The 17693-nt window shown below is 46.1% G+C and overlaps 1 protein-coding gene across 1 annotated transcript; it reads left to right on the top strand.

Annotated features, from left to right (window-relative positions):
* The first annotated feature begins 10460 nt into the window (after positions 1-10460).
* Positions 10461-17693, top strand: PLA2G1B (phospholipase A2 group IB). Its single transcript, XM_046639448.1, has 4 exons — positions 10461-10494; positions 13647-13806; positions 14342-14469; positions 17572-17693. The coding sequence occupies exons 1-4, from the start codon at positions 10461-10463 to the stop codon at positions 17691-17693; spliced, it is 444 nt and encodes a 147-aa protein (XP_046495404.1).

Genomic DNA, 17693 nt, shown 5'->3' with positions numbered 1-17693 from the left:
TTCTCCCCCTCGGGTCTGCGCCCCTCCCTCCTCGCCGCGCCCCCATAGGACCCCCCCAAGGAGGCTTTTGTATTTGTGCATAGCTAGAGTGAGGGCGGAGGGAGCCTGCTACAGGCCGCAGCCCCAACGCTTGTTTTTTATTCTGATTTTCCCTCCTTTCCTCCCTCCCTTTTTTTTTTTTTAAAGAAACTGTTTTTTAAACTATTTCTAGGTTTGTGAATGTGAAGCCCCAGGCCTCAGGGGGCAAGGGGCCAGGTGCCCCCCACCAGCTGAGAACAAAATATCTATGTGGGTGTGGGCCCCTGGCCACCTCCCTCAAGCCCTGGAGAGGAGAACAGGGCTGCGCAGGCCAGGCCGAGCCCCTGGAACCATCCCGTCCTGTATCATATGTAAATACTGGGAGGTGAAGCCCCCACCCCTCTCTAAGACCCCTTGGGGTGAGGGCATTGCCTCGCCCCACCCGGCAAAGGTCGCCCCCTGTGTTTCTGTCCCCTCCTCAGACACCGTTACTGTAAGCTTGCAGGCCTCAACTGTGGCCAAGGCAGGCCCACTCTCTCAGGCCCTAGGGGTCAAGGCCTTGGGCCTGCTCACCCCGGAAACCCAGTATGGGGGCAAGGGGCGAGGGAAGAGAAGGGCTCGCCCGGAGCCACTGCTGGAAAGGAATTAACTCTCCAAAGGTCTCCCCCTGCCCCCTACCTAGGTCAGGCCTTCATGGTTTCTGCTCTGAGCCCCCCCATGAGTGGGCATCAGGGGGCACTTTGGGAAGGGGTGGACCCCAGGGGAAAGCAAAGGGCTTCTCAGGGAACCCCCACATTCTCTCACTGAAGTTTCCCACCAGTATGGTCCCATGGCCAGAGCCCCTTGGCAGCCCCTCACCCTCGAGCCCCGTTCAAAGGAAAAAGAGGCTCAGGGTCTGACTTCATGAACAGTGAGTGACCTGGCTGGCGTGGCAGGGCTGAGGCCCACCCGTCACTGTCCCCGCTGTCTGTGTCCCTCTCCCCCAGGTCTGAGGCTGGAGACATAAGCTCCCTTCCCCGTCATAGTCCCCGCCCCTTAAAAGTCCCTTTGGAGAGTTAATTGTGTGTGTGAGGTGCTTAATCTATTAGCCCTGAGAACACAAAGCAATAATCTTTGTTACTGAGATGCGCGGCTCTTCGTGTTCTTTTTTTTTTTTTAATGTTTCCTAATAAAAGAGAAGCTGCATTTTATTGGTTTTTATTTTTAATTTTCTACACATTTAAGCTGAGTCATGAGAGACTCAGCTTCCCTTTCCTCCCCTTTCCTGTGATTCCCCCCACCCCGCTGGGCCCACCCATGGGCTCAGGGCCCTGGAATTCCGTTTTCTGATTTGTTTGGGGAATTTTTTAAAAAGATGTTACATGGTGTTTCAAAGCCAGCAAGTTACCACCCTCCGGTGTCTCTTCTCTCCACATCTGTAACTTCTTTTTCCAGGTTTTATTTTCAGTTTTAAATTCCTAATAAATTATTTGAAAACGGTACTGGGCTTGAGTGTCTTGCGTCTCTGTGTGTATTCAGGTCCAGGCACCCCAATGATGCCCTGTTCCCCCTTCCCTTCTCCTATTTTTCTCCTGGAACAGTCTTCACTTGCCACTTGACCCAGCTTCCATCTCCAACTTCTTGACCAGCCTCAAAGCTTAGCATCGATGGGAACCCACTTCATGCCCACTAGGATGGCCATTATCAAAAAAACAGAAAATAACGAATGTTGGTGAAGATGTGGAGAAATTGGATTGCTGTGGGAATGTAAAATGGTGCAGTTACTGTGGAAACAGTTCAATAGTTTCTCAGAAAGCTAAACATGGAATTACCATATGCTCCAACTATTCCACTCCTAGGTATACACCTGAAGGAACTGAAAGTAGGGACCGAAATAGATACTTGTACACCAATGTTCATAGCAGCAGCATTCAAACAGCCAAAAGGCTGAAACAATTCAAGTATGGATCAACAGATAATTGGATATACAAAATATGGTCTATCCATACAATGGAATATTACTCAGCCATGAAAAGGAATAAAGTACTGACATGTGCTACAACATGGATGAACCTTGAAGACATGATGCTAAATGAAAGAAGCCAGTCACAAAAGGGCAAATATCATATGATTCCATGTATATGAGGTACCTGGAATAGGTAACTTCATAGAGACAGAATGTAGATTAGAGGTCACCAGGGCCTGGGGAGGAGGGAAAGGTGAGGTATTCCTTAATGGTTACAGAGTTTCTATTTGTAGTAATGAAAAGTTTTGGAAATAGTGATGATGGTTGCAGAACATTGTGAATATAATTAATGCCATTGAGTTGTACACTTAAAATGGTAAATTTTGTTATGTATATTCTACTCCAATTTAAAAAAAAAAAGGCTTACGGCGCCGGCTCCGTGGCCGAGTAGTTAAGTTCGTACTCTCCGCTTTGGCAGCCCAGGGTTTTCGCCAGTTCGAATCCTGGGCGTGGACATGGCACCGCTCATCAGGCCACGCTAAAGCATCATCCCACATGCCACAACTAGAAGGACCCACAACTAAAAATACACAACTATGTACCGGGGAGCTTTGGGATGACAAATAAAAATGGCAAGCAATAGGATATATTGGAGTATATGAGGAAGCCATTTGGTATAAACCTAATTCGGCCTGACTTCTTTTTTTTTTTCCTCCCAAAGGGCCTGACGGGCTATTGAGCACGCATTGCATATCTGCTTAGACATTTCCTTTGGCCAGAACAAAGGCCCTTGAGATAAAGATGCAACTTCCCCCCGACATTAGCATTTTTCTTTAGGCTAGGAACTGATTGCTGCACTCACCTCCCAGCTCACCTGTGACCACCCAGCTGGAGACAACAGACTGCCACCCTGCTGTGTTCACCGAGACAGCAGACCTACCTGGTATTTCCATCAATCGCTGTGCCGACAGAGCAGTCTCGCGACTATTGTAAAAGGGACATTTCAATCCTATGTGAAACATCCTCTTTGAGGGTATATAACCACCCTTATATCCCCACTTCTTTGGAGTGCTCTGTTCCTTTGTGGAAAGAGTCTCCCGGGTTATAATCCTCAGATTTAAGCTCAGAATAAACTCACCCAAATTTTCATTTATAGATTGGTTATGGATTATTTTCATCGACAGGGAGAAAAAGGAAAAATAAAATCTTTGAAACAAAAAAGCTTAGCATTGGACCCTGTGCTCTGGTCTGCTTTTAACTCAAACAGAATCCTAAGAAAGTAAAGTGGGGGAACCTCAGGTTGGGGTGAGTACAACCAAATGGTTAGATGTGTGGGTGCCAACACCTGGCTCCTCTCCTTCCAGGCTGGGGGACATTGAACAGGTTCCTCAGCCTCTCTGGGCCTCAATTTTTGCATCTGTCAAAGAGGAATGAATAAAGAAGCCAGATATACAAGGCCACACATTCTAAGATTCCATTATATGAAATACCCAGAAGACGTAAATTCATAGAGCTGGAAAACACACTGGGAGGGGCTGGAGGGAGGGGGCATGGGGAACAATTGCTTAAAGGTTCAGGGATTTCTTGTGGGTGATGAAAGTGTTTTGGAACTACTAGTGGTGGTGGCACAACATTGTGAATATATTAAATGCCTGAATTGTTCACTTTATAATGGTTAATGTTATGGGAATTTCACCTCAATAAATTTAAAAAGAGAATGCTAGCAGTAACTCGGGGGTTGAGAATTAAATGGAAGGGTGAACACAGAGGACTCAACACCAGGCGAGACACACAGTAAGAGCTTAGCAAATAGTAGCTGCTATTAACATTGAGCAGCCCTAGGGGCTGGCCCGTGGCCAAGTGGTTAAGTTCAAGCGCTCCGCTTCCGGTGGCCCGGGTTTCGCCAGTTCAGATCCTGGGCGCAGACACAGCACTGCTCATCAGACCATGCTGAGGTTGTGTCCCACACAGCGCAACCAGAGGACCCACAACTAGAGTATACAACTATGTACTGGGGGGGCCTTGCGGAGAAGAAGAAGAAGAAAAGAAGATTGGCAATAGATGTTAGCTCAGGTTCCAATCTGTAAAAAAAATACATATATCAAGCTGCCCCAGGTGCCCGGAAATGTATGATCGGAGCTCAGCAGTGGCCCCCCTCCCAAGTGGGACCAACAGCTTGCGGTTCACACATTCACTCAACAAACTTTCCTTTAGCATCTACTGTGCGTAAGACACTGTGTAAGACACTGTGTAAGGCACTATAGGCTGACCATCTTGTCCTGCTTTGCCGGAGACTTTCCTGGTTTGAGAATGGGAAGCTCTGAGTCCCAAGAACCCTTCAGTCCCTGGAAAACCAGGACAATTGGTCCCCTTAAAGCGCTAGTTTGAGTGTGTGTCTGGGGGGTCAAGTTCAATTGAGATCTGTAAGAAGAGTAAGAATTAACTAGGTAATGCGAGGGGGAGGGCATACCAGGAGGAGAGACCAGCATGTGCAAAAGCCTTGAAATGGGAAGAAGCAGGAGGCCTTTAATTAAGGAGCTGAAAGAAGGCCCTTTATGGCTGGAGTAGAGGGTATCCCACCCTACTCCTGGTGGAAAGGTAGCTGGGGGCAGATCAGACTGGCCCTCTAGGCTGGTTTTGTTTCTTCCATAAGAGCCACTGGGAAGATGTGAAGGGTTTTAGACAGTGGAGTGGTAGAGTGAGAACATAATCAGGTTTGCGTTTGAAAAGGTCATCAGGCTACACAGTGGGGAACAGATTTGAGGGAGGCCATTGCTCAGGGGAGTGGCGAGCCACTGAAGGGGCTGCTACTATCATCTGGGCAGGAGATGCTGGGGCATGGCCCAGGGTGTTGGAGGTTGAAAGAAGGGCATGGCTTGAGAGCTGGACTTGGGATGGGACTAGACGGAGAAGGGGGTGAGAGAGGGAATGTTTGGGACAGCTTCTGGATTTCCAAAGCCCCAGGCTTTGAAGAAGGTCAGCTTCCTTGGTGGTTGTGCTCAGTTTGAGAAATATTCTCAGCTGAGCTCAGCTGCAACTGGAGACACAGTGTGATAAGAGGAGGAATGGGAATCAGCACCTTACGGTGACCTTGGCCAAGTTAAAATAGCCCAATGTTATCTAAGGCCTTCTGGGAACCTTCCATCAGCCACATACTGAGCTCAGTGCTTTCTGTGCTTTATCACATTAATCTTCCCAGCACTCTTATCCTACATATGGGGAAAGAGAAGCTCAGAGATGTGAAGTATCTTACCCAAAGTCACACAGCTGCTAAGTGGCAGGATGGGACTTCAAAACTAGGTCCTTCTGACCCCATAGTTGTTTTGTTTTTCTTTATTTTTCTTCTTTCATACAGTATTTGACTCACATGTAAGAATATATATAGCTTATTTGGATCCAATTTGGAAAAACTGTAAAAAGACATTTTGAGACAATCAAAGGTCTCTGAAAGTGGTCTGGGTATTAGATACCACTAAGAAATTATCGTTATTTTTGTTAAGTGTGATCATGGGATTGTAGTTAATGTTTAAAAAAATTCCTACTGAATGCTTTTCTTCTCAGATCAGGAACAAAGCAAGGATGCCTGCTCTGGCCACTTCTATTCAACAAAGTATTGGAAGTCCTAGCCACAGCAATTAGGCAAGAAAGAGAAATAAAAGGCATCCAAATTGGAAAGGAAGAAGTAAAACTCTCTCTCTTCCCAGACAATGTGATCTTATGTACAAAACTCTAAAGACACCACAAAAAACTGTTAGAACTAATGAAAGAATTCAGCAAAGTTGTAGGATACAAAATCAACACACAAAAACCAATTGTGTTCCTATACACTAACAGTAAACAATCAGAAGAGGAAATTAAGAAAACAATGGCATTTACAATAGCACCAGAAACAATAAAATATTTAGGAATAAACTTAACCAAGGAGGTAAAAGACTTGTACCCTGAAAACTACAAAACATTACTGAAAGAAACTAAAGAAGACACAGGTCAATGGAAAGACATCCCATGTTCATGAATTGGAAGACTTATATTGTTAAGATGTCTATACTACCAAAGTGATCTGCAGATTCAGTGCAATACCTACCAAAAGCCCAGTGGCATTTTTATCAGAAATAGGAAAATTCATCCTAAAATTCATATGGAATCTCAAGAGACTCTGAATAGCCAAAACAATTTTGAAAAAGTTGGAGGATTCACAATTCCTGATTTCAAAACATACTGCAAAAGCTACGGTAATCAAAACAGTGAGGTACTGGCATAGAGACAGACATAAGCCAACAATGGAACAGAATAGAAAGCCCAGAAATAAACCCTCACTTATATGGGCAAGTGATCTTCAACAAGGCTGCCAAGGTCACTCAGTGTGGAAAGGATAGTCTCTTCAACAAGTAGTGTTGGGAAAACTGGTTCTCCACATGCAAAAGAAGGAAGTTGGACCCTTATCTTACACCATCTACAAATGTTAGCTCAAAATGGATTAAAGACCTAAACGTAAGACCCGAAACTATAAAACTCCTAGAAGAAAACATAAGGGAAAAGCTTCGTGGCATTGGAGTTGGCAATGATTTCTTGGATATGACACCAAAAGCACAGGCAACCAAAGCAAAAATAGACAAATGAGACGACATCAAACTTAAAAAGTTTTGTGCATCAAAGGACACAACAAAGTGAAAGGCAACCTATGAAATGGGAGAAAATATTTGCAAATCATCTATCTGATAAGAGGTTAATAGACAGAATATATAAAGAATTCCTTCTCTGGATGCATGGGGGAGGTAGGGCGTGGACGCTGCTACAGTAGTAAGGAGACTGATGAAAATCCAGATGCTGAGGACGGTGGATCTGGGTATGGAAAAAGGTTTAGATACTTTTGTATGCTGCCTCAATTTGCTCATGTGTAACAGCACTTCATTGTCAGCTAATCTGTGTAAAGCTCTTGGTATCTTTCCTGACACAACACTCAAGGGATGTTAGCTGCTGCGGTTGCTGTTATTATTATTAATTATTATTAACATTATTGAAGAGAGCCCTGGACTGAGACAGGTACACACAGGTTCAAATCCTATCTCCACCACTTTCTAGCTGTGTGACTTTGAGCAAGTTAATTAAGCTCTCTGAACCTGTTTCATTATCTGTAAAAGGGGGAAAATGATGGCAACAATAATAACTATATCAGAAGGTTGTTGTTAGGCCGAAAAACAATATATGGAAAGTGCTTTGCACAGTACCACGCATAAGGAAGCACTCAGCAAATGAAGCTAGTGGCTACTTTTCTGCATTTCTTGGAAGCAGGAGCCTTGTCCTTTAGGGCTGCGCAGGTGTGACCTTGCTGGAGTGTGGGTATGCTGTCACCTGAAGGAGTCAAGAAGCTATCCTTAGCTGTTCTTTCCACTGGGGAGTGTGTTTTTCTCAGGCTGGGAGAAGCTGTGCCATTCACACCTGGGGACGGACCTGGGAAGCCAAAGGTCATGGCACAAAGAGTGGAGGGGCCTGGTGGGCTCCCCAGTGATCTGCAGGGTCCATTCCTCTGCCACCTCTGTGTCTTCTGAAGAGGTTTGGACTGTCACATTTAGCATGTCTCTTTCCAGGGAGAAGAGGGTTCTAGTAGCAGCCTGACCCCTCCCCCACCAGGTGCTTTGTCTAAGCCCAGGCACAAATGGCACATGGGAATTTGTCCAGCCTGTCCTTGTGGAAGGCCTCCAGCTGACTGGGGGAGGAGGAAAGGAGGGATGTAGGAAGGACTAAACCTCCTTCTGGCCTCAAGGGGCTTTCAGCGCTCCCACCCCCTACGACAATTCCCTGCCATGAGGTGCTGTGGTGGTAGCATAAGCACCAGATCTGACTCACATCTTGGTCTTGCTGTGTGACATTGGGGCAGTCCCTTAACTTCTCTGAGCCTCAATCATCTTCTGTGTAAAATGGAGTTTGTAACTGGACCTACCTCAGAGGTTTGTGCCAGGCTCTCAGCATGGGCCTGGAATAGAGTTGGTGCTCAGTGAATGCTCATTGATACCATTAGCCTTAGAGGATTTTGTAGCATCCGCTACTCCTCCTTCCTCAGACCACTCCCAAGAGGAGCAGCGTGCGTTCCTCAGTTTCATTTTGACACCAAAGAGCCCACAGAAGAGGGACTTAGCATTTTGCTGGCCAAGCCTTCCCTTTCCTTGGGCAGCCTTCACTCATTCTGGGGGCTGAAGAGGCAGAAGCACTCGTCAGACTGATGTGGGGTCCCGAGCTAACCCTACCCTCCCTCCGTAGCTCTCCCAGCCCCCTCCCACCTCTGAGCCAGCACTGAGGCAGACTCCGTGACGTCCTGAGCAGCAGTGTCCACCAGAACCTTCTGTGATGACGGAAACACCCTATATCTTCCCTATCCAATACAGCAGCCGCACGTGGCTACTGAACACTTGAAATGTGGCTAGTGGGACTGAGAAACTGATTTTTCATATTGTTTAATAGTAATAAATTTAAATAGCCACATACAGCTAATGGCTACCACGTGGGGCAGATGTAGGACCCTCAGGCAAGTATGAAGAGATGAGTGTCATGAAACAAGCCTGGGTCAAATGGGGGCAGAGTCGGGCCCAAGCGAATCAATCACTTCCCCTTTCTGGGCCTCAGTTTCCCCCTCTGCTTACTAAACGCTGTTTCAGTGTTATCGCCTTAGCCGAAGGACCTCTCCTGGGGCTCGTGGACTTGGGAGGAAGCAGGGAAGTCCTTCCAGATGGCCTTCTTCCTTGGCCCCAGCGCCTTCTCAAGGGAGGAGTGCAGAGAGCTGGAGTCCTGGAGTGCGTGAGCAGAGGCCACAGCGTTAGAATTCGGCCAACTGAGGCTGCGCTGACTCACACACAGCATAACACCGCCCGGGAGGGAGCCAGGAAGTGGCCCAGGGGAAAGGGCAGGTGTGGGTTCAAGTCTGGGCATGGCCTTTTCCGGCTTTACCCCAAGCTAAGCCTCCGTGTCCTCATCTGGAACGAGGCCCAGATGCCTCCCAGGACGAGAGAGAATGAAACAAAACATATGATGAAAAGGGCACTTTACCTCTGTGATCTTCCTCCCTGAAACCCATAACCAAGCCCCAATCGAATCATCAAAACATGAGATTCCAGTAAACGCGTGTCCCACAATATACCCAACCAGTGTTCTTCAGAGCTATAAGGTCATCAGCAACAAGGGCATCTGAGAAACTGCCACAGCCAAGAGGGCCAGGGAGACATGGCCCCTTAACATCATGAGCTGTCTTGGATTGGAACCTGGAACAGAAAAAGGACATTTGGTAAAAACTAAGGAAATCTGAATCAACTATGGGCTTGAGTTATTAATATTATTTTTAAGAATAATAAGTTATCAATATTGGTTCATCAATTGTAACAAATGCACAACAGACGAAACTATGGGGGGGCGGGTATGCAGGACCTCTCTGCTCAAGAAAAAAAGTAAATGAATAGATAAATAAATTAAATTAAAACAACAAGGCCTTCCTAACTCACAGGGTTGTTGCAGAGATCGCATAAGAACTCAACAGGAGAGCAGCAAGTAAACCCTTATATATCCAGAACTGGTAAATCTATAGAGACACAAAGCAGATGAGTGGTTGCCAGGGGCTGGGGAGAGTGACTGCTAATGGGTACAGGGTTTCCCTTGAGGAGGATGAAAATGTTCTGGAACTAGACAGAGATGGTGGCTGCACAACACTGTGAATGTACTAAATGCCACTGAATTGTTCACTTTAAAAAGAAAATGGTTAAATTGTATGCTATGTGAATTTCACCCAAACAATGTTATATAGACATTTGATGTGGCAGTTCTAAAACCCTTTTTTATTCTATAAGTCAGATGCAAGCCTTTAGAACTCCAAAGCCCAGGGTTTTCTCACAAACCCACAGTGGGGAATGGGGGACGGGTGGTATTGGCATAGTGGGAAAAAATAAAACGTGTGCCTTAGAATCAGACACGCCTAAGTTTGAGCCTCTGCTCTGCCATTTGCTAGCTGTGTGACCTCAGGCAAGTTCCTTCACCTCTCTGAACCTGTTTCCTTGTCTGCAAAGTGCATGCTTGATGGGACCATTCGATGGTCCCACAGCTCAGACCCAGGCACATGAGAAGACACGGAAACAGCAGACATTTCCTTCCTACCCCTGTTCTTCCAGTTGTTAAGTGGGGATCTGGCTTTGCTGACACCCCCACAACGATGAAACTGGGCTGAGTGCCAAGCGGTGGGTGTGAGGGTCAAGATTTCAAGATGTTCGACTCCAGAAATAACCAGTTTTGTTAAAAAGTGCCGACGACACACCCATCCACTACTTCCAATGACCCCTTGCTGGCAGGGCTTGCTCGCTGGTCAGGGTCATTCCTGCAACAGATAAACTCAAGGCCAACGTAGAATCAGCCCAGGAGCAAAGCAAACACCACAGCCTTATCTTGGGGCCGTGAGGCAGCTATAAGGAGGGAGGCCACAGGCGGCTTGAATCCTTTCAGTCACCAACTTGACGCCAAGATGAAACTCCTTGTGCTGGCTGTTCTGCTTACAGGTAGGCGAGTCTCCCCAGCTCCACCCACTCGGTGCTAAGACCTCGCTCCTCTGGAATGGGTCACAGGGCTAGTCTTTATTCAGGGCTCCTGGTGGGGCTTAAGAGCTCCCATATTGGGGTTCCCTCAAATCCCCCACAGCTGGCACCTTTCAACCTTCAGGTCTGAATTCAGATGACCTCTCCCAGAAAGGCCTGCCCCGCCCACCCAAGCTACGGAAGGCCCCTCTCTTTTCTTTCTATGCTACTGCCTTGCCACAGGGTCTTCCGGGCAAGGACCTCTGCCTGCACCTTGTCTCTCTCTGATTCATTTCCTTTTGCATCCCCTACCCACACCGAAGCATGGGCTCCGTGAGACCAGGGCTATGCTGTTTTACAGCATATTGAATGAATTAATGAAATCAGACACGTTGGAATTCAAATCCCACCTCATTCATCCATGGTTCATTCATTCATTCAACACTGATGGTATCAGAGCCCTTCAGGGTCAGGTTTGGGTTGAGACTGAGGACTCAGAGATGAAAGAGCCAGGCTCCCTATCCAAGGAACACACGCACACACACGCACACAAGCAGTAGCCTTGTGTAGCTCTGGCCTCTGCAATGAGCGCTGGCTGGACTGGAGGGAGAGAAACAGAGGGAAGCAGGAGAGTGACTGGAGCTGGGCCAAGGGAGCCAGGCCACTCCTGTCTGAGCAGGCTCCAGGCCTCTGCTGCTGGATGCAGCCTCTGCCAGCCACCTGGGAGGCCGCTCAGAGGGGACAACAACCAGCTGCTGCCCCTCCCCTCCCCCCGGGACTGGGGCACATGCTGCAGCTCCAGTGTGCCTAGCAGATGAAGGAAAGAAAGGGCAAGGCATGGGGCAAAGAGGTAACACTGGTGGCTAATTGGACAGGACCCCAAGTCCTTTAGTGCCATCTTCTCTTGAGGGCACCCATCGCACAGGGGAGCGCTCTGCAAACAGGGTGATGGGGCTCTGCTTCTCCGAGTCTGCTGTGCCAAGGCTTGTGCTCAGTTTGGGCAAACACTCAGCTAGAGGCAGACTTTTTTCACTTATTCAAGAAATATGTATTGAGTATCTACTATGTGCCAGGCAATTCTTTAATCCATTTCTTTCCTTTTTATTTTTTTTGAGGAAGATTAGCCCTGAGTTAACTGCCACCAATCCTCCTCTTTTTGCTGAGGAAGGCTGGCCCTGAGCTAACATCCGTGCCCATCTTCCTCTACTTTATATGTGGGATGCCTGCCATAACACGGCTTGACAAATGGTGCCATGTCCGCACCCAGGATCCGAGCCGGCGAACCCCGGGCCACCGAAGCGGAATGTGCAAATTTAACCACTGCATCACTGGGCCGGCCCCTAATCCATTTCTTGATTGTTTCATTCATTTAACTCATCATTTATTTATTGAGTGCCTACTATATGTCAGGCACCTGTTCGGCCCTGGGGCACAAAAGACATGAGGTCTGTTCTTGAGGAGGTTCTGGTCCTGTGAGAGGCAGGCATTAAATACGCAGATGGATACAGATTGTGAGAAGCAAAGAACACGAAGAGGAGTAATAGCAGAAGAGCCATTCGGCTTGGATGTGCAGGAAGGGCCTTTCTGAGGAGGTAGCATTTAAACCAAGATCTTCCAGCCTTTTGAAAAGTGAGATGACAAGTGTGCCAGGGAGAGGGAACAGCAGCTGCGTGGGCCTTCAGGCAGAAAAGAGGTTGTCCTGTTGAAGACGGGAGGCCACACAGGCCTCCTCGCTATTCCTTACATTCCTGCCCTACCTCAATCCTGACACCTCCCCACCATTTTAGATTCCGCTTACTCTGCTCCAATTTTCCACTCTAACACGATATCTGATTTCCTTCTTTATTACTTTTATTTTTTTATTTTTTCTTCTACCCAAAAGCCCCCAATATATAGTTGTATATTCTAGCTGTAGGCCCTTCTGGTTGTGCTATGTGGGACACCACCTCAGCCTGGCTTGATGAGTGGTGCCATGTTTGCGCCCAGGATCCGAACCGGCAAAACCCTGGGCACCCAAAGCAGAGTGTACAGACTTAATGAGTTGGCCACGGGGCTGGCCCCATGTTACATCTATTTCTTTTTTCTTTTTTCTATTTCTGTTTCATCTATTGTTTTTCTCCCCAAGTAGGATGTAAGTTCAAGGAAGTTATAGATTTTTTAAGATTTTATTTTTCCTTTTTCTCCCCAAAGCCCTCCAGTACATAGTTGTATATATGTTTTTAGTTGTGGGTCCTTCTACTTGTGGCATGTGGGACGCTGCCTCAGCATGGCTTGATGAGTGGTGCCATGTCTGCACCCAGGATCTGAACCTGCGAAACCCTGGGCCGCTGAAGCAGAGGACGTGAACTTAACCACTCGGCCATGGGGCCAGCCCCTATAGATTTTTTTATTTCTTCACTGATAATGGGGATAGTTTAAAATTATCCCCACCGAAAACATATGTTTATACAAAAACTAGCACAGAAATGTTCATAGTAACATTATTCATAATAGACTAAAAGTAGAAACAACCCAAATGCCCATCAAGTGATGAATGGATAAACAAAATGTGGTCCATCCACGCAGTGGAATACTATTCAGCCATAAACAGGAATAAAGTACTGATACATTTTATAACGTGGATGAACCTCAAAAACACCATGCTAAGTGAAAGAAGCCAGTCACAAAATGCCACATAGTGTATGATTTCACTTATATGAAGTATTCAGAAGAAGCAAATCTGGAGAGACAAAAAGCAGAGCAGTGGTTGCCAGAGGGGTGGGGAGACAGGGAGCAATTGGAAAGGGTGCTCTTTCGGGGTGATGAAAATGTTCTCGAATTGGTGGTGATGACTGCACAACTCTGCGAATATACTAAAAACTGCTGAATTATACACTTTAAGTGGTTAAAATGGTGAATTTTATGTTATGTAAATTTTATCTCAATAAAAAATTATTTTTAAAAAGTTTTCATTAAAAAAAATCCCTACTCACTTTGCCAGGTTCCTGTGTCCAGCTCTCTTACGAAGCGGCAGCTGGCAGGGATCGGGGGTTGGGGGGGGCAGCGTGGGGCCCGAGAGAGCGGGCAGGCCGTGAGGCCCCGGGGTGCTGGCAGAGCCAACCAGGATGGATCTGAACCCAGGCTGCGTCTTCTTGCAGTGGGCGCTGGTGAGAACGGCATCAGCCCGCGGGCAGTGTGGCAGTTCCGTAGCATGATCCAGTGCACGATCCCCAACAGCAAACCCTATTTGGAATTCAATGACTACGGCTGCTACTGTGGCCTGGGTGGATCTGGCACTCCTGTGGATGAACTGGACGCGTGAGTAATTGATTGATCTGCAGGGAGAGTGGAGTGTCCGTGGGGTGAGGGGAGAGCACAAGTCAAAGACGTGATGAGGGGGCACAGAAAGGGGATTCGCATATTTGCTAAGGATTACATATTTTCACCTCTTGTCATATCAACAAATATGTTCCCAAACGACCCTGAATCTAGCGCTCTGTTAGGGATGGGAAGAGGAAGATCGAGATGTAAAGTAGTGGATGCTGCTGCCCTCTAGTGGCAGGATATTGAAACACAAGACACTCCAACAACGATCCAAGCGTTAACTTCCAGCGGTGTTAAAACCATCGTTGCATTTTCAGAATATATGATTGTACCGTATTTCTGCAACCATTCTTAAATCGCTTTCAATAAACACGATAAAAAGGACTTAAGTTTTTTTCAAGCCACAGGACCAATATCTCTTGGAGCATGTCAGCTAAAACATCCCCACCTGCTGCTGAGAGAGCAGGTGCAGGCTGACCTGCTGCCCAGAGCCTGCTGCTGCCTCATCTTTGTCCCTCCCCCTCTCCAGGTGCTGCCAGGTACACGACAACTGCTACACTAAGGCCAAGGAACTGAGCAGCTGTAGATTCCTGGTGGACAACCCCTACACTGAAAGCTACAAATTCTCATGCTCTGGCACTGAGGTCACCTGCAGCGGTACGTTTACCCCCTTGTTGGCTCAGAGGTCCTCAGTAGGCATTGGAGGAAATAATAGTAATGATAGCCACCACTTATTGATCATTTTCTTGGTGTCGGGAAGTGGACTATTATTATCCCCATTTGACAGATGAGGAAACCGAGGCTCAGAAGGTCCAGCCATTTACCCAAGGGCGCACAGCTCATAAATGGTGGCGTTTGGTTTTTGAACACAGGTCTCTATGACTCCAAAGTCTCTGCTTTTAACTGTCATGCTATACTGTTTTGTTATTTAATAGAAAGAACTTAGCATTTATTAGGCTTTTATTAGATGCCGGGTACTAGACTATAGATGTATATGAGAGAAGTTTTATTAACCTCATTTTACAAGGTAGGAAGCTGAGGCTCAAAAATAGCCACGTGTCCAAAAATCACACAGCTTGTAAATGGTAGGGTAATTCAATTGCTTCTGACTTCAAAGACTGGTCTTTTTCTTTTCTTTTCTTTTTTTTTCTTTTGAGGAAGATTGGCCCTGAGCCTGTCCCATCTTCTTCTATTTTATATATGGGACGCCTGCCACAGCATGGCTTGATAAGCGGTGCTAGGTCCACACCTGGGATACAGGCCTGCAAACTCTGGGCTGCCAAAGCAGAGGGCTAGAACTTAACCGCTACGCCACCAGGGCCGGCCCCCTCAAAGGCTGTGGTCTTAACCGCTAAGTTAGGCAGCGCTCATGGTGAACTGTATCCCTCCACGAAGGCGGTTCTGAAGAGCAGACTCTTTAGAGAGGTGAAGGATATTGTTGTGCCAGGCTAGCCTTCTGGATTTTCATAGCCCACCACTTTGCACTCACAGACAGGTCTCACTTTTCAAAACTGTACAAACATCATTGGAAGAACCATAATTCAAATCCAAAAGTGTCAAAAAAAAGAATTACCCAGAATCCCACCATCCTAAGAAATCAGTGGTGTCATGCCTCCCTGTTACTTTCTGCACTTATCCTTGGAATAAGTTTCATATCATTTTAATCTTTCTTCAGAAGTCGCTTTCTCAGTGAGGTCTTCCCTCACCACATTCTTTTAAATCACATACACACTCTCTCCATCTCTCCACCATTCTCTATCTTCTTTCTCTGCTTTATTTTCTCCACAGAACTTAACATCTGATATATTTACGTTACTTCTTTACTTTCTATCTCTCCACTAGAAAATAGGATCCACAGGAACTGGGGTGGGTGTCGGTTTTCTTCAACGCTGTTATCTCCAGAACCTAGAGCAGTGCCTGACATAGAGTAGGTGCTCAGGAAATATTTGGTGAATGCATGGACGCAATCTTGCGTTATGCCTTTTCTCCCTTAGCACCATGTTACAGCCATTTTCCCATGTTGCCATACACTCTTCATTGTTACTCCTTTAATTGCTGCATACCGTGGCTTAATTTGCTTACACACTCCCCTGGTAACAGTTCAGCTGTGCTCCACTTTAGAAAGTTAAATATATGGGAAATCAATTATTTCCCAATTATTCATATTAATTAACAATAACTCACTAAATATCTTGTGTATACTTTATAATATAATTGCTAATTTAGGCTTTAAGGGATGTTTACTGGGTGAGGAAAACATTTGTGATTTTTAAAAGAAAGGAGCAGACAGAAACAAAGCTTTAGTAAGATTATTGAAGGTAAGCAGAGATACGCAATTAAATTATGGATAATAAAATTCAAATGCATTTAAAATGTTATCTGTGTTGTTTCTTTTGGTTACAAAGTAAATGAGGCCAAAGTAATGTAATTTCAAACTCTACAGAAATATATGTCATGGAAAGTGGAAGGCATCTTTGTTCCTACTACCCAAGGATAACCAGTTGGATATATAACCCTTCAAATTTTTTAGGCATTTACTGGCTATTCTTTCCTTTAATAAGACTTGTTGTCAGTGCCGTTGAGTCAATTCCAACTCCTAGTGACCCTGTTTACAGCAGAGTGGAACCCTGCCCAGTCTTTTTGAGCCATCCTTTCACCTTCTGGAGCTCTATCAGACAATGCTCTGCTGCTATTCATAGGGTTTTTATGGCCAGTTTTTTTCGGAAGTGAGTGGCCAGGCCCTTCTTCCTAGGCTGTCTTAGTCTGGAAACTCCACTGAAACCTGTCCACCATGGGTGACCCTGCTGGTGTTTGAAATACCAGTGGCAGAGCTTTCAGCATCACAGCAACACGCAGCTGCCACAGTGTGATAACCAAGACAGGTGGTGTGGTTCCCCCACTGGGAGACTGGAAAACAAATCTGGGCCACAGTGGTGAGAGCAAAGAATCTTAACCACTAGACCACCAGGGCTGGGTTTTAATAAAATATCTTGGAAATATTTCCACATATAGACATACTTAATTCTTTTAAGTGTATAATATTCTATTGTAACGATGTTCTGTAATATTTTTAATATGTGCTTTAAAGCAGAGAAATCGGCTTACTAAACTTCACTAGGTTGAAATGTCTAATACTTTGCTGCCTTAAGTATATGTTTTAGTGTTTTCCATACAGTTTATAACTGCTTGCCTATGTCATCAGAGATCTGTAGTTTTATTTTTCCTTTTTCTCCCCAAATCGCCCCAGTACATAGTTGCATATATTTTTTAGTTGTGGATGCCTCCAGTTGTGGCATGTGGGACGCCGCCTCAGCGTGGCCTGATGAGTGGTGCCATGTCCACGCCCAGGATCTGAACCGGCGCAAACCCGGGCTGTCGCAGCGGTGGACGTGAACTTAACCACTTGGCCACTGGGCCGGCCCCAGCTATATGGGTTTTAAAAGCAGGGAGCTCATTTAGGGGTGTGAAATAGACAAGACTTTCCAAATCACCCCTAGGATCACCAAATAAAACAAATAAAACAGGTTGCCCAATTAAATTTGACTTTGAGACAGACAATGAACAATTTTTTAGTCTATATCCCAAATACTGCATTCATTGTTGATCTGCAGTTTCGGTATTTTTATTTGCTTAATCTGTCAACCCTAAATTTGCACTGACGGAATGGCCACTGGATTATTCCAGTTAATTCTTCCTGCCCCTGGACTGTCTCAAGCAGGATCCACCTTGGCTCAATCTTGTCCTCTTGTTCTATTCCAGACAAAAACAACGCCTGTGAGGCCTTTATCTGTAACTGTGACCGAAGTGCTGCCATCTGCTTTTCAAAGGCCCCATACAACCCGGAGAACAAGAACCTGGACAGCAAGAGGTGTAAAGCCTAA

Source organism: Equus quagga, chromosome 15 (assembly GCF_021613505.1).
Source record: "Equus quagga isolate Etosha38 chromosome 15, UCLA_HA_Equagga_1.0, whole genome shotgun sequence".
Lineage (NCBI taxonomy): Eukaryota > Metazoa > Chordata > Mammalia > Perissodactyla > Equidae > Equus > Equus quagga.
Note: the sequence above shows the minus strand (reverse complement) of the source record. Positions and strands in the feature narration are given on the sequence as shown.

Coding starts and splice junctions, on each gene's coding strand:
- PLA2G1B (XM_046639448.1), top strand. CDS start 10,461: ATGAAACTCCTTGTGCTGGCTGTTCTGCTTACAG. Junction 13,807..14,341: donor CCTGTGGATGAACTGGACGC/GTGAGTAATTGA, acceptor CCCCCTCTCCAG/GTGCTGCCAGGTACACGACA. Junction 14,470..17,571: donor CACTGAGGTCACCTGCAGCG/GTACGTTTACCC, acceptor GTTCTATTCCAG/ACAAAAACAACGCCTGTGAG.